This window comes from Protopterus annectens, chromosome 3.part0 (genome assembly GCF_019279795.1).
Source record: "Protopterus annectens isolate FY-2018-M chromosome 3.part0, PAN1.0, whole genome shotgun sequence".
NCBI classification, from domain to species: Eukaryota; Metazoa; Chordata; order Ceratodontiformes; family Protopteridae; genus Protopterus; species Protopterus annectens.
The window spans coordinates 1764977058-1764997156 of NC_056731.1; the positions used below are offsets into that span (position 1 = coordinate 1764977058).

The following is a 20099-nucleotide window of genomic DNA, read 5'->3' on the forward strand; positions in this document are numbered from 1 at the left end:
CCATTGTGAAGCCTGCAGTGGTTAAAGAGGAGGAGTACTTGCTTGGGCAGTCCACTCCAGTCAGATCTTTAGGAGGTATCCCATTCCAAATGTCTTTGGCCAGGGTTGACCTTGACTGGGAGGGTGGAAAAGGAAGCAAGCAAGTAGGTGTGTTTGAGGATATCCCTTCATATGTCCTGATAGAGAATGATTTTGATAATGCAGTACCTTGTGTGCATGCAGTTACATGCTGTCAGGCTTGGAGATAGGCATGTGGGTCTGGTAGCCAGGGGGAGATCCAGACAGAGAGCACACCTGAAGTCAGGCTTGTTGAGGATGTTGATTTTTAGGGAGGGAGCTACCCCACAGCAGTGAGCTTGAAAGTGAGCCACAGCTGATGGCAGGTACTGATGTTCCCTTGGACAGAGTGACTGCAAGGGAAGAGGTGAATGGTAGTACCCAGGCTGACAGTGAGGCACTGTTGTCAGAGGATACCAGACTTCCTGTGGAAGGGGAGCTGGGAAGAGTCAACAAAGCAGAGGTGAGAGAGGCTCAGCTGTCAGAGCCTATACTAAAAGGCTTGAGGGAGGTAGCTAGGGAGGCACCAGTGTGGAGTCTTACTGGGTACCTGGAGGGAGACAGAAAGAGAAAACCAGACCCTGTGCTGAGTGTGTTCCCTGTGTGCTCTTAAGGGAAATTGTGCTTGATGCAGACAGGTCTACATCTGGAAATGCTGAGTGTATCCATTTGTGTTACAAGTGAGGATTCAGGCTCCTTGATTACTGTCCCAGAACGGGGATGTCACACAAGTCTATAAAAAATTCAACAGACTTTGAAACTATCCTTGTTTGTCAGCACTACTAACCCAACTTTCCCAAGTGCCATTATTAGTTGGTAAGGTGACCAAACAAAAGAACAGCACTGTTTCTTCCAAAAGAAACTCTGAATGTTGAAAAAGTTATTTATTACAGTCCAAACAAACATACACCACCACAGAACATTGAAGAAAGTCCAGTTTTGGTGGAAGCCCCACCTTCTTCAGTGTAATCTAGAGCGTCAGTTTCAAAATGAACTTTTAAAACCCACTGCACAGTGACATCATCAAAAGCAAGTAAAAAAACTTAAAGGAGAACACGTGAAAAAAATTCACAAGTATTTAATTAATCCAGGATAAAATAAAGTCCTCTGTTTTATTATCCAAACTTCTGCTTCCATGTTAATGCAGACTACAATGCATTCTTTGAACTGTTAGTAAACACCATTGGGTCAGTTTATCTAAACTTAAAGACAGCATTAGGACTTTTAAACTATGTTTATATAAAGCATTATTTATTTTCTTATATCTAATATTACTGAGATGTTCCAATATCATATTTTTAATCATCACTGAACTTTTGCCCACATAAAACTTCAAGGATGATTAAAATACGATATTAGAATATAGATGAAGTTTTGGCCACATAAAAAGTAAAACAATAACAAGGTAAATTACCCAAATAGTAGAACAAGTCATTAGCTGCCCCCTCACACATACACCTTTGTGGAGAAAACAAATTTAGTACCAATTAAATTAACAAGAGATGGATCTGTGGGTTGTTACACTTGTGGGAAATGCATACTGCTGTACATGTGAACAAAAGTAAGTATTTAAAACAATAAATGTCAATAGGAATTTTGTAATCAGACAGCTAATGACTTTTTTACTACATGCGTAATTTACCTTGTTACTTTTAGGAATTCATATTTTCATAATTCTAGTATACACTTGGAAAACATCAAACATAATATTTTTAAGGGGCAGTTGGTTAGGTTATCAGGATGAACTACTAGAGATGATATTTATATAGAAGAAAGTTTATTATTAAAATAAATGTTTGTAGATAGATAGAGGATAAAAAGTGAGTAATTGGATGTAATAATGAAGGAAGCAGCAACAAAAAGGAATCACGAATTTGCACCCATATTGAGTAATATAAGGTAAACAGTAAAAGAGAAAATAAATTCAAGTAATAGGAGTGATTCTCTTAGAATACAGCATGGATGGGAATAATATTGACATATTATTAGAACAAAATTGGAATATAACAAAAAATAACCCAGAATTTAAAAGAGTTGTTTGGAGTCCAAATTTACATATAGAAAAAGTGGTAAATAAAAAGTATTTTTGAATGTAGTGTAGTAAAATTGAATGGGAGTAATAAAAAATTAGTACATACAAATGCAGTAGCTGTTCATAAGATATGTAGAGGAATATACATGCATAACAATAACATCATGGTAGAAAAGTGTGGGTTCTCCAGGACATTTTTACTGTAATTCTTATGGAATAGTTTATATAGCCCAATGTAATTCATGTGAAGTGTTTTACATAGGAAAAACTATTAGAAAGTTTAGCAAAAGAAATATGGAACATCTCTATGACATAAAAAAGAAAAACAAAGACAATGCTTTGTATAGGTACAGTCTAATTATGTAAACAGCTTAGGAAGTTTTTTTGTCATAGACAGTGTTGTCATTGACATGAGGAGGTAATTTTGGTACAATTTTAGAGGAAAAAGAAATGAAATGGCAATGGAAGTTAAATGCTATTGTTTTTCCTGGAATAAATGATAATATCTCTTTAAGAGGTATGCTGAAATTGTTGCATGAAAACTATAAATGTTAGTAGGAATTACAGTTTTATTATTTTTATATATAAATAATTTTAATATCACAAACACATTTTCTATATTGTAATATTTTAAACGATTTGATGAAATTTTAATAATTATGTCCTTTTAAAAATTTGCAATGTAAATAGGTAGTCATGTGATGATGATGTTATTTAAATGTCAGGAATTATTTTTAACTTTGTATAGTGAAGAAGTCTTGTAAAGTCGAAAGTGTTTAATATAAAATGGATTATAAACTGTTGGTGTTTGGCGTCATTTTTGGCTCAGTCGTTGTAGCTCCATTTGACTTTTTGTGTGGTAAATTTCATGCTTGTCTACCAATAATAATAGATGCTGTCACACTCTCCTGTAATATGTATTAAGACTTTATGAAGATGCAATGTAATCCTTATATAAAATGAAATACCACTCATGTTTTTATTTATTGTATATTTATTGTACCCCATAAATGCTGGAATGTGAATTGGTAAATTATTGTTACTGAATCATGTACCTTCACTTTTGCCAGAGAGATCAGAAGGCTGTTGATTCTGATCCCATTTCAGGTCCTATTTCGATATTATAGTGCAACATTTCAAAATTACAAACTTTTTATACATTAAACTAAGTCACACGTCTATAGTTAAAAACTACCTTTCCCAATTTTAAAGAAATATATCTCCTTCTTTGTAAAGCACAACGAACACATAATGTGCATTTATACGTTAGAAATACTTTGCATCTTATACAAAAATCTCAATATACCCATTCATAATAATACTGCACAATGTTTTTTTTTTCTTTTTTAACAGTTCTGATTTCAGTTTCAATACACTATTAATGGATATTGTGTAATTGAAGCTTGGGGGGTACCTGCATTGTACTTTATTTGCCATCTTAACTCTTTATATTCCAAGTACATGCCTGCAGGTCCCCCTATTGGTCCCATATCCACTTTGTCAACCGCTATGAATTTAAAACTGTGTGAGAAGAATTTCTGAAAGTGCCTCACTAGGGCATTCCTGTCATCCTCTCTGGATATATTGTATTGATGTTGGTATATTCTTTTCCTGAACATACCCTTTGTTTTTCCTATATAAAAATTCAAGCATTCCTGACAAACTGCTAAATAAACTATACTAGAGCTGTAACAGTGGAACTTGTGTTGTATTTTTTACTAATTCCCCGGTTACAATTCTGACTTCTATTCCTAAATGTACCTGCACTGTGGACAATGCCCACACTTATGCATCCCACTATCTGTTGCCCCTCTGTCGCTTTTTTCAAGTAAAGATTTAAAACACATGTCCTTTTTATAAACAATGGTGGGTTCATTCCCTATTTCTGAAATAGGTCAATGTCCACTCTGAAAATGTTCCAATTGTGTCTAATAATGGCACTTACATCATAAAAGCTGAGATTATAGGGTATAATAAAGGCTTTTTGAAACCTGTTGGTATACGAAGTCTCAGTTGCATTTCTTGTTCCACCCTTAGGTATGTTGTCAATACATCTTAAAAGTGGTGCAAAAATACCTTCTTTCCTTTTGTGTTTAACCTCTCCTATTGTTTGATCCAATAAGGTGTTGGGATATCCCCTCTTTTCCAGCATAGCCCTTAATACATCACATTCCTTGGAAAAGGTGACCTCACTGCTGACCATGCGTGCTAACCTAACATATTGTCCCTTGACTAGGGACTTTTTTTGGTGGAGAGGGTGTCTACTAGTAAAGTGGAGTAAGGAATTTGAGTATGTTGCTTTCTTTTTAGAAATGGACACATCCAGGTAATGTACACATTCAGTATTGGTTTCCATCGTAAATTTGAGGAAACTAGTACTGTCATTGATATATTGGAAAAAAACAGTCAAGTCTATCTAGTGAATCTTAACAAAAGATAATAATGTCGTCCAAAAATGACCATATATACACCAACAGTTTGTAGAATTAAACACTTTTTCCTTCTCCCATTGGGCCAGGACTATGCTGGCAAAAGCTGGGGTGCATACTGTCCCCATAGCCACTCCATTCCTTTGCTTAAACAATTGATTTTCAAAAACCATGAAGTTGTTATCAAGGACAGCTTTTGTCAGGGCCTAATGCTAAGAATCTTGGAATGGTTGAAATTTGAGTTCCCATAAAAAAAATCATAAAAATGTTCAACCTCCTCCACATGAGGTATGACTGAAAACAAGTCTATCACATCTATTGTGACAAAAATCAAGTCCTCAGAATAAATCCGAGATGTCACCTTGGACAAAAAGTCCCATGAGTCTTTGTAAATATATTCATGTTTGTCCAGGATACCTTTCAGTTGAGTATCCACATATTTAGCCATGGGAAATATTTTGGATGCCTTTGCACCCACAATTGGTCTCAATGGGGGGGTCATTAATACATGTATGTATCTTTGAAATTCCAAATATAGTGGGGGGTTTTGGATGCCACCTTTAAATATTCATATTCTTGTTTTGAAATCTGTTTATTGAGTAACAGGTATTCTAACATACAGTATAATCAATCCTTTGATATGCTATGTTCTTTTCATTTAGGGAAATCTCCTTATATGTTTCAGAATATAGAATATTAAACATTCTGTCAATATAATCATTGACATCCATAACAACTAAACCACCACCCCCTTGTCTGGCTTCATGATTCTCAAATTTCTCATACCCAGAATTTCTTTCAGTAATTTGTTCTGTGTATAATCTAGGTTATGCTCTAGAGTGTGTGCTTGTGAAAAAAACTGTCTAATTTGTCTTTCACAATTCTTATGAAAAATATTCACTAGAGGGTGTAAAGGTGGGTTAAATGAACATGGGTGTCTAATGGTGCCCTGGCAGTCTGAATTCTAGTTCACATAAGTAGTAAGGTTAAGTTTCCTTAAGAATAATTTAAGTTGTATAAGTTTGTCTTCCAGGTTTCCACGTCTCGTGGGAACAAAGGTAAGCCCAATTTCAAAGAGGTTTGCCCACTCACTAGTGACATCTATTCTACTAAAATTGTAGATTTTAAAGTCACCGACTGTATTTTTCACCACCTTACATTTAGCCTGGTCAATATCTACCACTGGTTGGCTCTCATCCTGTCTCTCCCTCTCGCACTGTACCTCCCTCTTTCCTCCATTGAGCTCCCTGTTGGTACCAGTTCCCTGTTTCCATCCCATTCATGTTCCTCTATCTCTGGTTCAATAAACAGGATGATCTTCTTGGGGGGGGGTATATCTAAAGGGGCATTCTGCATGCCCACATCATTGTCTTCAGTGTCATTCTCTTGTTAATGCACTGGTCCATTCCCCCCCTCCCCATTTGTACCATGAATTCTAATACCAGTATTGCCTGGTGGAGTTGGGTAGGCTGTCCCTGCCTCATAGTCATTTTTGTCTCTTAATAACATTTTAGTTTTTTTCTTTTTAAGTTCCTCAGTTGTTTTGTCAACTTCTAATAACATTCCTCTATAAACATGCATTTTACTATCAAACAATAAATCAGCTTGAATACTATTGTTAAGTATGTTAATAGAGTCTTTAAGTTTGTCCATTTGTTTATCATTGTCTCTCAAAAGAATTTCTAAAAAGTTCACAGCCTTGTTTGTTGAAAAATGTTACTAATTCACGGTGTAAAGTTGAATCACATACCAGTCCTATGGGGTACTTCCACAGCCTCAGTCCTTCAGGTATTTGCTCCCTTCTAATATATTCTCGCAGGTAACAGTTTTCCAGCTGAAGTTTCCTAGATTTCAGTGTTTTCTGTTGCAATACCTTTATTTGGTTATCTAAATTCCCCAAGTCCATTTGTTCCACTTCATACCCAGAACAACTGCTGAATCCTTTCTGAAGCCAATCATTGAATGAAAAAAACATCACTGAGTCCTGTATCCAATCGCAAATCACTGTTTGAGATGCTTCCTTGTTGGCAACCAGTCGCTGCATTGCTGCTAGTTGTTATGGGAAATGTAGTTCTCTGTCCCAGTGTAATACTGAAGTCCATAGATGTTTGTGAATTAAAATCCATTTGGGTGGCTTCAAGCCCTGTACGGTGCATTCCCAAATCACTGGTGTTGGAATGGGCTATAAGTTGTTGAGGTAATTTTATGATTTTCTTTGTGGGAACTCAAATTTCAACCATTCCAAGATACTTACCATTAGGGCCCTGACAGAAGCTGTCCTTGATAACAACTTCTTGGTTTTTGAAAATCAATTGTTTAAGCAATTGAGATAAATGGAGTGGCTATGGGGGCAGCATAAGGCCTAGCTTTTGCCAACATAGTCCTGGCCCAATAGAAGAAAGAAAAAGTGTTTAATTCTAAGTCTACAAACTGTTGGTGTATGTATGGTCATTTTTTGGATGACATTATTATCTTTTGGAAAGATTCACTAGATAGACTTGACTGTTTTTTCCAATATATCAATGACAGTACTAGTTTCCTCAAATTTAAGATGGAAACCAATAGTGAATGTGTACATTACCTGGATGTGTCCATTTGTAAAAACAGGGACCAAAAGAAATTTGAAAGTTCTATTTATAAGAAACCGACATACACAAATTCCTTACTCCACTTTACTAGTGGACACAATCTCCACCAAAAAAAAAAAAAAAAAGTCCCTAGTCAAGGGACAATATGTTAGGTTAGCACACATGGTCAGCAGTGAGGTCACCTTTTCCAAGGAATGTGATGTATTAAGGGCCATGCTGGAAAAGAGGGGATATCCCAGCACCTTATTGGATCAAACAATAGGAGAGGTTAAACACAAAAGGAAAGAAGGTATTTTTGCACCACTTTTAGGATGTATTGACAACATACCTAGGGATGGAACAGGAAATGCAACTGAGACTTCGTATACTAACAGGTTTCAAAGAGCCTTTATTATACCCTATAATCTCAGCTTTTATGATGTAAGTGCTATTATTAGACACAACTGGAACATTTTCAGAGTGGACATTGGCCTATTTCAGAAAATAGGGAATGGACCCACCATTGTTTATAAAAAGGACATGTGTTTTAAGTCTTTACTTGAAAAAAGTGATAGAGGGGCAACAGATAGTGGGATGCATAAGTGTGGGCATTGTCCACAGTGCAGGTACATTTTAGAAGGAATAGAAGTCAGAATTGGAACCGGGGAATTAGTAAAAATGCAACACAAGTTCCACTGTTATAGCTCTGGTATAGTTTATTTAGCGGTTTGCCAGGAATGTTTGAATTTTTATATAGGGAAAACAAAGGGTATGTTCAGGAAAAGAATATACCGACATCAGCACAACATATCCAGAGAGGATGACAAGAGTGCACTAGTGTGGCACATTCAGAAATTCTCCTCACAAAGTTTTAAAATCACAGCAGTTGGCAAAGTGGATATGGGACCAATAGGGGGACCTGCATACATGTACATGGAATATAAAGAGTTAAGATGGCAAATAAAGTGCAATGCATATATGACGAAAAAGGTAAAGATAGGCCAAGGCTGCCTACTTCCATACATAGTATGAGATACAACAAAGAAGATCTTTAAAGTCTAGAATGCATGGTGCTTGATGGGAAGGAGGAGGGTTTCTGTTAACCTGGGGAAAATTTTAACTGCGCACCACTCTCAATAACTAAACCATAACTTCAGTTGATTAGACATGGTGACCACTTCTTAGCCAATTTTAGTTATCTTTAACTGCTCTGAAATAGTCATGTAATTTGACTATTTGTGTTTGTTTGGCATGTTTTTATAATTTAATACCATTTGACTATTTGTGTTTGCATGGCATGCTTTTATAATTCAATACCATTTGACTATTTGTGTTTGTTTGGCGTGGTTTTATAATTTAATACCATTTGTCTATTTACGTTTGTTTGGCATGGTTTTATAATTTAATACCATTTGACTATTTGTGTTTGGCATGGTTTTATAATTTAATACCATTTGACTATTTGTGTTTGTATGGCATGCTTTTATAATTTAATACTATTTGACTATTTGTGCATGTTTGGCATGGTTTTATAATTTAATACCGTTTGACTATTTGTGTTTGGCATGGTTTTATAATTTAATACCATTTGACTCTTTGTGTTTGCATGGCATGCTTTTATAATTTAATACCATTTGACTATTTGTGTTTGCATGGCATGCTTTTATAATTTAATACCATTTGACTATTTGTGTTTGCATGGCATGCTTTTATAATTTAATACCATTTGACTATTTGTGTTTTTATGGCATGGTTTTATAAGTTAATGCTTTTTGTTTGGTTCAGTACATGATTAACTTTTCTCCATGAGCTTCTGATGAATATGGATTCTGCTCAGGTGGTATCTCACTCAAAAAGTACAAATAAACAAAATAAAGACATTTATGAGGGTACTTGATGATGAAAAAAGACCTAAATGAAAGTAAGAGTCCCTTGTAAAAATAATCATTAATAAAGATCAATTCATGTAAGAAATATTTCACTTTTTTGTCTGAAGGTGAGATGCAAGAATTCAGAGCTGTTATGCTGTTAATTATTATGCCGTAACAAATGTATTAGCATTATTCATGCGCCTTCTCTGAAATTAAATTGCATTTAACGATTACATTATTTGTTTCTGTACAGGCAGCACCGAGTGACAAGACATGCAGAATTCACAGTCTAATCACACGTCTAAAAACGTGCTGGCAGCAACTGTATTTTAAATACACAAATCAGTGAAAGTATGCTTTAGTAACGCATATTGCTTCAATTACTGGAAAACTTGTGGTCAGCTTTTACAAGTATCTTGTGACAGTGCTTATGAAGACCCTATAAACTGCTCCCACAAAATAACAGTTGTAGGACTGCAAGAAACTGAATCTTCAAGTTTTTACTTTTTTAATGAGCAGTACAGTTTGGGATGCTGATGCCACCATCAAAATGAACACCTACATGAAATGACTTTGCAAGACAAAGACATCTGAATTCTGTTCATTCTAAAAATATTCCAGATAAAAACAAGGGTGTCAGAACAAAAAGCATTTGTGAGAAAATACAGTGTACAGAACACTACTACTATGGTTTAAAGGCATTTTCTATTATTGTATGACCAAAGTCTTGAAGAATATCTTGCCATATGTAGCAAAATGCAAGTCCAAACTATGGGAAATCTGCAGTCCTGTAACTTAATTACCAAAGACAGTTACTACCAAGCTTATAGTTGTAGACATCATTTTTTGAAGACATTTTAAAGTTTGTGTATTCTAAAGGGTATGTTGAAAAAAATCATTAATTTTTTTACCCTATATTTTGTTTTTAGATATATAGTAATAAGGTCAAACTTAGACTGAGAAAACGATTATTTGACCAAGGTACACCAACAAGTTACAGGAAATGCTGCACAATACAATAACATTTTCAACAGAGTATTCTTCCCAGTCAAAAAAAAAAAAAACAAACAGTCAGCTATGAGACTTTAAAGAATTACATCTACCAGCTGTGGAAAAAGCTGTAAATACTGCCAAACTGATATGCTAGGCACATTATATACTTCTAAATGATTAATACATTAATACCACAAAAACTGCTATGTCTAACCGTAAATCTGTTGGTCAAGATTTTCCTTGTTCATCAGTACTAGTGCCTCTAACGCTAAATAACCTGTTTTTTGAATGAGCGCTAGTCAGTAAAAGTCAGCTGAGAAGGAGCACTGATTCTTCAAAAATGTTATACTGCTGTATTAATCCATGGAATCTAATGAGAGATATGAGCATGGAGTTATGCTAGGATAAGACAGTTTATCAAATACATTTAGAGTCATAATATAAGATGCATGGCCTTCCTGTGACTGAGAATCAGAGGTAATCTCTTAGGTAAACAAAATCAGTGTCTGCCAATTTACACGTCTTACAGATCATTTAAATCATCTGTAGAGCAGTTTGTTGGCACAAAATGTTAAACATGCCTTATCCTCACTAAAGGAATCTGCCCTGTTGGAATTCATATGTGTATCCCAAAATGTGAGTCGTACTTTCTAAGAAATATATAAACAAAGTGATTGTGTATCAGCCTGGTTCTGTGGTGCAGAAGGAAAGCACTCTTACTGTGATTTATGCATCAAGGGTTTGATTAGCAGTCCCAGCCCTGGAGGATCCAGGCACGAGGGGGAGGAGTGATGGATTATGGCCAGTTCACCTCAACTGGTAGGGTGGGGATGGTTGTACTCACTCACAGGTACACGGAGACCAGGAGCAGCCTTAGGTCAACTGGTGCCCCAGGCAAAAGGGTCCACGGCCACCCCCACACCACCCGGTGCCCCCATCCTGGTCTAGCTACACCAAATAAATACTGGAAAAGCACCCCTGCTAGAGCAGTGCCCTAGGCAGCAGCCTAGTTGGCCTATGTCTAAGGCTGGCTATGATGGAGACGGTGTAATTTCTCTTGCAGAAACAAGGTAAACCATAGTTTTTGGTTTCCAGGGGGATGGGGCTGCTTAGAGTGTATATTCCTTGAAATTAATTAGGGGATGGCCTCCATGGTCAGACCATAACACAAGTACCCCAACCCCCTAGAGCTTAACTGAGTACATGTTGGAATTAGGGACAGCAAAGCAAAAAGTCAAACTACTCCTGATGATTGCCTGACTGATGGCATCTCCTGGCCAAATGTCACTCTGTGGATGAGGAGCAAATGTGCTGACTGGTTGGGAGGGGGCTAATGATTGGCAGGCAGTGGAAGAAGGTGCTGAAAAACAGCAAAAAAGTAGCTGAGTACTATAATGGTTGCAGAATGTATATATATATATATATATATATATATATATATATATATATATATATATATATATAGGAGCGCTTCAGAATCCTGAAAGCCCAAAATCCTGAGACCAAAATCCTGAAAATTCAAAATCCTGAAAACACACAGGATACCAACACTTAACTATATTCCAGCACAAGTACATACAGAAAGAAATAAAAAACAAACTATATTACTGTTCTACAAGTATAACCAGGGGGCACACCCCCTGCACCCCCCCCCCGTGTGGGGGACTGCACCTCCCACACCCCCTACTACTTAAATATATCAACTCCCAAGATTACACTTAGTGTAGTGAAGTGCAATCTCGGAGTTGATATATTTAAGTAGCAGGGGGTGTGAGGTTGCAGGTGGGCTTGCTCCTCTGCATATAGTTGAAGGCTAATATGTTTCTGTATGCTCTTGCACTGGAATATGCTAAGCGATGGTAGCCTGTGTGTTTTCAAGATTTTGAGTGTTCAGTATTTTGAGTTTTCAGGATTTTGAACTTTCAGGATTTTGGTCTTCAGGATTTTGGGCTTATATATATATATAGATATATATATATATCCCCAGTTCGATTCTCGGCTGGGGTGCCTTCTGTGCGGAGTCTGCTTGTCCTCCCTGTGCTCCAGTTTCCTCCCACATTCCAAAGACATGCAGCAGATGGACTGGGCACTCTAAATTGGCCCTAGGTATGAGTGCATGTGTGAGTGTTTGGTACAGATGAATTACTGTGGCAGGGCTACCCACCCAGAGGTGTAAACCTTGGCTCTAGATGATTGTCACTGTTGAAGTGACACCCTGATCCTATGTGCAAAAATGGGAAAAGGGGTTGAGGATGGCTGGATGGATGTACATAGCATGTTTGCAAGTTGTTTCAGTGGTTATGGCAATGAATTCCATTTCATGTATCTGCTGTGGGTGAAATGGGAGCAGCCTTCTCCCCTATTCACCCTTGAAGTTGTTTCCAGCCATTGCACCCCCATTACTAAATGTAATCACCTGAAATATTTCACTAGCATGGGGAAAGGGCAATTTTATTTGTGCCTCATTAAGGAAACGGGAATCACTTAAATCACTAGTTACCAGTTAAAACAGTAAGGCAAGATAAATTATTTAAATGCAATCATTACAGTAATTAGCAACACACTCTGCAATGCTATCAAGGCACTTTATATATATCCAGAATCATTGTACAGACACACCGCCACTTTTATATTCTCTGGCACTAAATCATATTTAAAATTATTTTTGTAAATTAATGATTTACAAATAATGAATTATAGTATATCTATTCATAATGTGAAAACTTCAGATTATACAGTGCAAATATGTGGAAAACAGAATATCAAAGATTTTTCCCACATGCAAGATACAGTACTTCAAAAATTGAACCAAAGGTAAAGCCTCTTATTCTCATTTTATGTATAACGTCCGCTGATTTTTTTTTTATTTTTGCATTCTACATTTCCAGAATAACCAGATCAATTACATGAGAAAGAAATGCTGTGTTAATAAATTACTACACAACTTCAGTTAACTACTGTTATTTATTATTAAGGCAACCTTCATGCAAACAGAATATTATTTATGCATGTACACTTCTAAATTTGCTGCAATTTTTTTATTATACATGCCATGCTATTCAAGATATGATGCAGAAACAGAAATTCTGAAAAAGAAAGCAGAGAGTTATGGTTAGTAAGTCAAAGCTAGACAAACAGATGGTAAAATAAGTGCATCACATGTCCTCATGCCAACAACAATAGCAGCAGGATTAGGGAATTTGGTAGAAAGCTGACATTTTTAAACAATAAATATCTTTACTGAATTATCACTTATGAAATAGGTGATCGTAAATTTATATAAATGAAAGCAAACCATATTGACATATTTTCAGTTGCAGACATTATACATCACATGTAATCTTCTATACAGTCATTGTCCATCAAACATTAGAATTCTGTCTTACCTGAAAACTCCTCCTCCAAAATATTGTTCTACATGTATTGTTCCCATGATTCCCTGTTTTCTATGTCATTTTATCTTACTCTTTTCTAAAGATCCCATTTCCAGTTCTCATATGTCTGTTACTATTGTCACTACTTCTACTGCGGTTGGTTTAGACTTTGATTAGAATTTTCTAGTAATTGCTTTTTTAGCAACTGCCAGAATTAAACTCAGCTAGGCCTTACTGTGTTCTAGGCAATTATGATTGTGTATCACAGCTCAAAAAATAATTTCCTTTGTTATTTCAGTTTGTTCTCTCAATAAATCTGGCAGAGTAGTCTTCAGAAAATTTTTAAAATCTGCCAAATCATTATACTCCCAAAAATATGTTACCAATTACCTGTTTATTCTCCATCACACCTCCAAAATTTGCAATCTACCCAAGGGGAAAAAATTGCCATTAGCTTGGGGTATAAAAATATCTATGCATACACTTAAGCAAAGATGCTAAATCTTCTGGATTTTGGTTCATATTTGGGAGCCATACATATATCTTCCCATTGTTTCTTTGTGAATTGCTTATCTAGTCTCTCTTCCCAATCCTTTCTAACCTGCTCTGATTGATTCCAATAATTATCATGCAATATTTTATATGCCCTACCAGTTATCCCTTTTTTAGCAGCAGATTCCACTCTAGATTCTAATAAAAACCCTACCATAGGTTCATACTAAGCTAACTGCCCTTGCTAGCCATTTTAAGCTTAGCCAGTTATCCCTTGTGAGACTCAAACCCTGCACCTTGTGTTTGTAAGGCAAACAACTTAACCATTAGGCCACCTTCCCTTCAATGCTGGTCTTTAACTTAATATCCCCCTATTCTTTTCTCTTTGACTATACTCTGATATCAATCCTTGATAGGGAAGGCAATCTTTAGCCTGCAGTCCAAATGTATTCTTAGCTTCTTCCCATTATATTACCTTTCTCTCTCTAATTATTTGCTCCCAGTACCTTGGTTCCTTTGCCAGTTTTCTCCAGTAAATTCCAGCCCTCTCTTGCATATTCTCTGTACCCCTAATTGCAGTCATCCCTATCAGCAGAATCTCCCTTCTCTATCCCTGTGCTGGCTTAGTTCTTAGAATACTTTCTGCTACCTTATGAATATAATATTCTGTATGGTTATTGTTATTCTCTTTAAAGCTCTGCATCCAAAATCCCAGTCTCTCCTTATTTCTTGAGCTTCGGCCCATTTCATTGCCATTCCTTTCCACTTTGAATTATAGCTTTCCATTTGTGCTATGTATAGTTGCCTTAACTGTGTAGCTGTAAAATATCCCTTCAAATCAGGTAATCCCAAACCACCAATTCTTTTGGAAGGATCATGTTATCCCACTTGACTCTCTTCCCCTCCCAGATAAAATCATTCAACTCTCTATTAATTTCCATCTACAGCTTCTCCTCTGGTTGATATAGATATGCCTTATTTGCATATAAAATATAAGGGACTATAAACAGAAAGGTGACAGTTTTGAATGTTTTATGATTTAATTTGTTTTATACATCAGCTGTAGTTATTTTCAGTAGAAAATAACAGATCCATTTAAAATAGTTTGCTACAAATGTGTTAGTGTCTAACAGTATACGAATAAAGAAGATGATGTCCAGAACCACAAAAGAACAGCATCATAGGTGTTATTTATACACAGGTCACCTTGTATACAGCAAGGGGTCCCTAAATCATAGCTGTTCTTCCCAGTAACTGGGCAGTGTGGGTTTCGTATTTCAAATGTAAATGTGGTATTCTGAGGGTATGACCTATTTAAATACGCCCCTGAAGTGCAATGTCTTGTACAGAAGACTTGTACACTATGGTGGAACATATAAAGTATCAAGTATATGAGTCTATGTGCATGTGTGTGTCTGTGTATGTACATGGACAGTGTCTGACCATGTACTGTGATGGAATGTACATGGCTGCCTAGTATGAGTATATGTGTGCGTGTGAGTAAGCCTGTGTTGGATGACTGCTGCCTGACGCTCATATGACTGGGGAGATGCAGGGTTTGGTGGCACTGGATATGTCCAAATCTGTGTGTCTTTGTATGTGAGTCTCTCTGCAGGTGTGTGTGTGGTCTACTAATTATTATTATCATTATAATTTGTATTTGTTAACCAGAGTAGAGCACTTATCTTTATGGACCTTTTTCAGCCTCACCCTGAGAGGGGTGTCTGGTCAAATGACTTGTTCAGAGTTTCACAGTTAGGCAATGATGGCAGACAGAATCAAACCCTGGACCACAGGACCTCAAGAAACAGTGCCTTAACAGGTCCTTTATCCTCTCCACCAAATACCAGACATCCTCTCATTCTTTGCTTGTCAGTTTGAAAAAGTGGCATTCTAAAGAAAATGGTAGCACAGATTTAGGGGGTAACAAAATTATTTCCATTTTTTACTAAGAAGCTGCATTACTTCCTTGTGCAGAATGGTAGGAGTGTTATATGAACAGTTTAATGCTAACCTTAGTGATACACAGTTATACACATTCAGTATTAATTAGTTGTCAAACTGTGGATATATATTACTACAAATAAGGTTTATCAGAAGCAGCATAACTTTGGCTTCTTGACTCGTGTGCAGCATGAGTTCCACTACTGCACTCGTTTTTATCATTTCTAGTCCATATTTCTGGAAATCATTTTGTTACCACCTAAATTTGTGCTGCCATTTTCTTTAGCATGCCAATTTTTCAAACTGACAAGCAAAAACTAATTATGCTGAAACTGCTAAGGAATCTTTACACCATCACACATAATTATTTGATACTTATGATGGAAGCACTCATGCTAAATATTGTGAGTATTACTTTGCTACATATTTTTTAAAACTTTAAGTTTACTTGCCATCATTCCATCCCCATCTTTGACAGATATTTTGCAATAACGTTTCATTTAAAAAAAATTACTATCTCCATATAATAACAGCTATGCAATGCAGTTATATAAAATGTTTAATAAACCAGATTTAAGGCATCTAAAACATTTTTATGTGGTGAAAATCCCATGGCACTGTCATATTTATCCAAGCCTATTATCATATTACATCTTAAAGCATCCAGTGCAACACCCAAAGGTGCACTCAGTATACCGATGCCCAGTGGATTAGTTCCCCTCTACAGTGAATAACTCAGTGAACTACAAAGTCCTTTTCTCACAGGTACACCTGTAGTCAATGAGTACAAACCTGAGACTGAGCACTTCAGTGCAGTTTAATCAGCACCTGGTTATGAAGGCAAGTGTTGTTCCAACTGCTTAAAAAACTTAAATAAGTCAAACTTAAATAAGTTACATAAATAACTGAATAAACAAATAAATAAATACATGGTAGTTTGAAAGGAATAGGTACAAATTATTTGTGGTGATTCTTAGCTGCTCCTCACAGCCAACTAACAGGCATATGAGCCTGTATTTTAATGTTTTGGTACATTTATTTTCTAGATGACAGGTGTTTAGCTCCTTGCCTGGAATAACTATTCATTCTCTAAATGTTATATACAGATTCCAGGATATTAGACTGAATACACGTGGTTAAATTAAATTTAAGAAGATATTTTATAATATATCATATATTATTGTCCTGTTCATTAAAAAAGCACAAAAAGTGATGTACAAATATGCAGTAGTCAATGTTACTGTCCATCCTGTACTTGAGTCATTCATTGCTCTGTGACTGGTGTCCTCCCATAGGTCAGAAATGCACTTCCACTTTGACTGGTATCCTCCCATAAGTCAGAAATGCTCTTCCACTCTGAGTGGTGCACTCCCATAGGTCTCAAATGCATTTCCACACATACTGGTGTCCACCCATATGTCACAAATGGACTTTCACTCTGACTTGTGTCCTTCCATTGGTCAGAAATGCACTTCCACTGTAACTGGTATCCCCCCATAGGTCAGAAATACACTTCCATTAAATCCTCATACTTCACAATCCTAGACAATTCAGTTATTTCTGTTTTTTATAGCTGTATATTAATTTTAAATGGTTTTATATATCTCTCTGTAGAATTCTGACATTTATTTTTGTAAGAGATGTGTTACAAGTACAGTTTACAGTGTTCTTATTTTAATTGAAGCTATTTTCATAGGTTCATAGGTTCATACTAGGCTATCTGCCCTAGGGCATTTATAAGCCTAGCCAGAGTGTGTTTGGCTTTCGCCACCCATTTTAAATTAATTTTGCTATGCCCTTTTTCGAGGTTAGTATACTGTGCCTCTGTCTAACAGTGACACAGAAGTGATACCCGGGGTAAACCTACGATCCCCCATCCACTCATCAAGATTCCTCTTGAAGAGAGTCAATGAGGGACTCTGCCTAACCTGGACTGGGATTTTATTCCAGAGTGAAGGGAGCCTCTGGGTTATGAATCTGTCCCTCCAGCATGTCCTATTTATTTCAGTGCTGAGGTTGAAGTCTCTCGAGTGCGTAGCTCGATGGGATTTGGATTTTCTGAGGTGCAGCATGTCCATTAATTCCGGGTTGGACATGGCTTTATATGTCAGGCACAGATCGCCTCTAAGCAGGTGGTATGCCACTGAGTAGAGCTGGAGTTTCTTTAACCGGGCAGCATATGGCATCTGTTTGAGCCCTTTGATCCTCTTGGTGAGGTACTTTTGGGGTCTTTTCAGTTGCTGCAAGTGTCTGGTAAGGTACATCCCAAAAGGGGCATTGTACTCAATTATGGGCCTGATGAGGGATGAGTAAAGAGGCACGATGGCCTCCCCTGATCTAGAGAGATTGCTAACAACTTGGGTCCCCAGGTCCCTAATTACTTCTTCCGTACTTAATGGATTACCACCTATGTGGTAATTTGTGGGCACTTTGTTTTTGCCAAAGGGGATGACTATACACTTTTTGGCATTTAGCTTGAGGCCATGGCTCTGGCACCAGTTGTCTGTTTCTATGAGGCCCTTTTGGAGGATGCTTGTGTCGGCTGGAGAGTCGATTATGGTGCCCAGTTTGCAGTCATCTGCGAACTTGGTCAGCCACAGTCCTTCCATGTTGGCCTGTACCTCCGAGAAATATATACCGAACAAGAGAGGTCCCAGGACTGAGCCTTGTGGGATGCCACTTGTAACTGGTTTGGAGTCTGACATGGCTCCAGCAATTCTAACCATGTGGGTTCTGTCCTTGAGCCAGTTTGCAACCCATCTAGTGACATAGGGGTTTATATTTAAGCTGGTGAGCTTATCTATAATGCCCAAGTGGGGTATTGTATCGAAGGCTTTTGCGAGGTCCAGGTAGGCTGTGTGGACCACCTTCCCCTCGTCAATGGCCTTGGTGACTGTTTCAAAGAAATCGACCAGGTTTAAGAGGCAGGATATACCCTTAACAAAGCCGAACTGGGTAGGATCCAGTGTCTGTAGGTCCTCAATATCTTTATTTATGAGGTCCATGATGATCCTTTCCATAGCGTTGCAGACCAAGCTAGTCAGGCTTATGGGGCGATAGTTTCCAGGATCCATTGAGGCACCACTTTTGTGGAGAGGGACCACTGTTGCTGTACGCCACTCTTTGGGTACATATCCTGTGGTAAGGCTGAGACTGAACAGTAGTTTTATGTTTGGGTTTAGCTCTTCTTGGAGTTCATGTAGGACACAGCCCGGGACATTGTCTGGTCCAATTGATGCTGTGTTTTTTTGCTTTGGAGAGGGCGGCTCTTACCTGAGCATCTGAGATGTCAGGGGAGCAGCACTCTGCTGGGATAGATATTTGCCCTTTTGGTGGGGAGGGGGGGAGAAGTTTGTACTGAACCTGTCAGCTAGGATGTTGGCAATGTCTGTGGGTTCGGTGTATTTTTTGCCATTTTGGACTAATTCTGAGCATATCTGGGAATTCCCACCCAGGTTCCTAACATAACTAAAGAAAGCCTTGTGATTATCCTTAGTGTCCTGTGCAATTTTTCTCTCAAGCTGGCCTTAGATGATTTTATGAGTGCCCGTAGTTTTTGCTAACACTGATCAGAGATGCCTTCCCTTTTGGGATTTTGCTCTATCATGTAGTAGCTTCCTCCTTCTATTGTATAGTTTGTTTATGGCTGGGGTCCACCAGATAGGACGTCTGCCTTTGGAGGATTGGGTCTTGGTTTTATTTGGGATTGCATGATCCATGCATTCCTGAAGGTGTTCATAGAATGCGTTTATAAAGGATTCTGTGGTCTGGGCCATATTTTCCACAGGCCCGGGGGCTTTGAAGGATTCCACCTCGGTTTTGAGGAGTGTGAAATTTGCTTTAGAGAAGTTTTTCACTGTGGTTTTCTAGGCAGGGGGTGGGGTCAGGATGTGAATATCCAGTGAGATTAGTTTATGGTCTGATCTTACCAGTGAGGATACACTTCTGGTCTGGAGCATAGAGTCCCCATGTTGGTGATGATTAGGTCTAGTATGTTTTCCCCTCTTGTGGGAGTGGTAACAAGTTGTTTCATAGCATTTGATTTTATAAATTATAGGAACCTTTGAGCTAGGGTGTTGGATCTAGAGTAATGCTCCCAGTCTATGTTTGGGTAGTTGAAGTCGCCCAATATAATGGTGTTTGGAGAGACCTTCATATTTTCCAGTGTTCTCAGGAAGGCCGAATGGGGTTCCTGGGTTTGGGAGGGTGGTCTGTAGCAGGCTATAAACTGGAAGGCAGTTTTATCCACTGTTAGTTGCACATGGATAGTCTCTGATGCGTCGTGCTGTGCCACCAACCTGGAGGTGTGGGTATCTTTGACGAATATTGATACTCCCCCT

General features: G+C 37.5%; 1 protein-coding gene across 4 annotated transcripts in view; it reads left to right on the top strand.

Annotated features, from left to right (window-relative positions):
• The window catches only part of IL7 (interleukin 7), a 1281407-nt gene extending 1271494 nt beyond the window's left edge, over positions 1 to 9913 (top strand). For all 4 annotated transcript variants that reach the window (XM_044065798.1, XM_044065800.1, XM_044065799.1 and 1 more), the window contains one exon: positions 9210 to 9913. In XM_044065798.1, coding sequence (XP_043921733.1) covers positions 9210 to 9305 — 96 coding nt within the window. In that variant the 3' untranslated portion in view covers positions 9306 to 9913. The remainder of the gene's footprint in view (positions 1 to 9209) is intronic.
• Positions 9914 to 20099: the final 10186 nt, after the last annotated feature.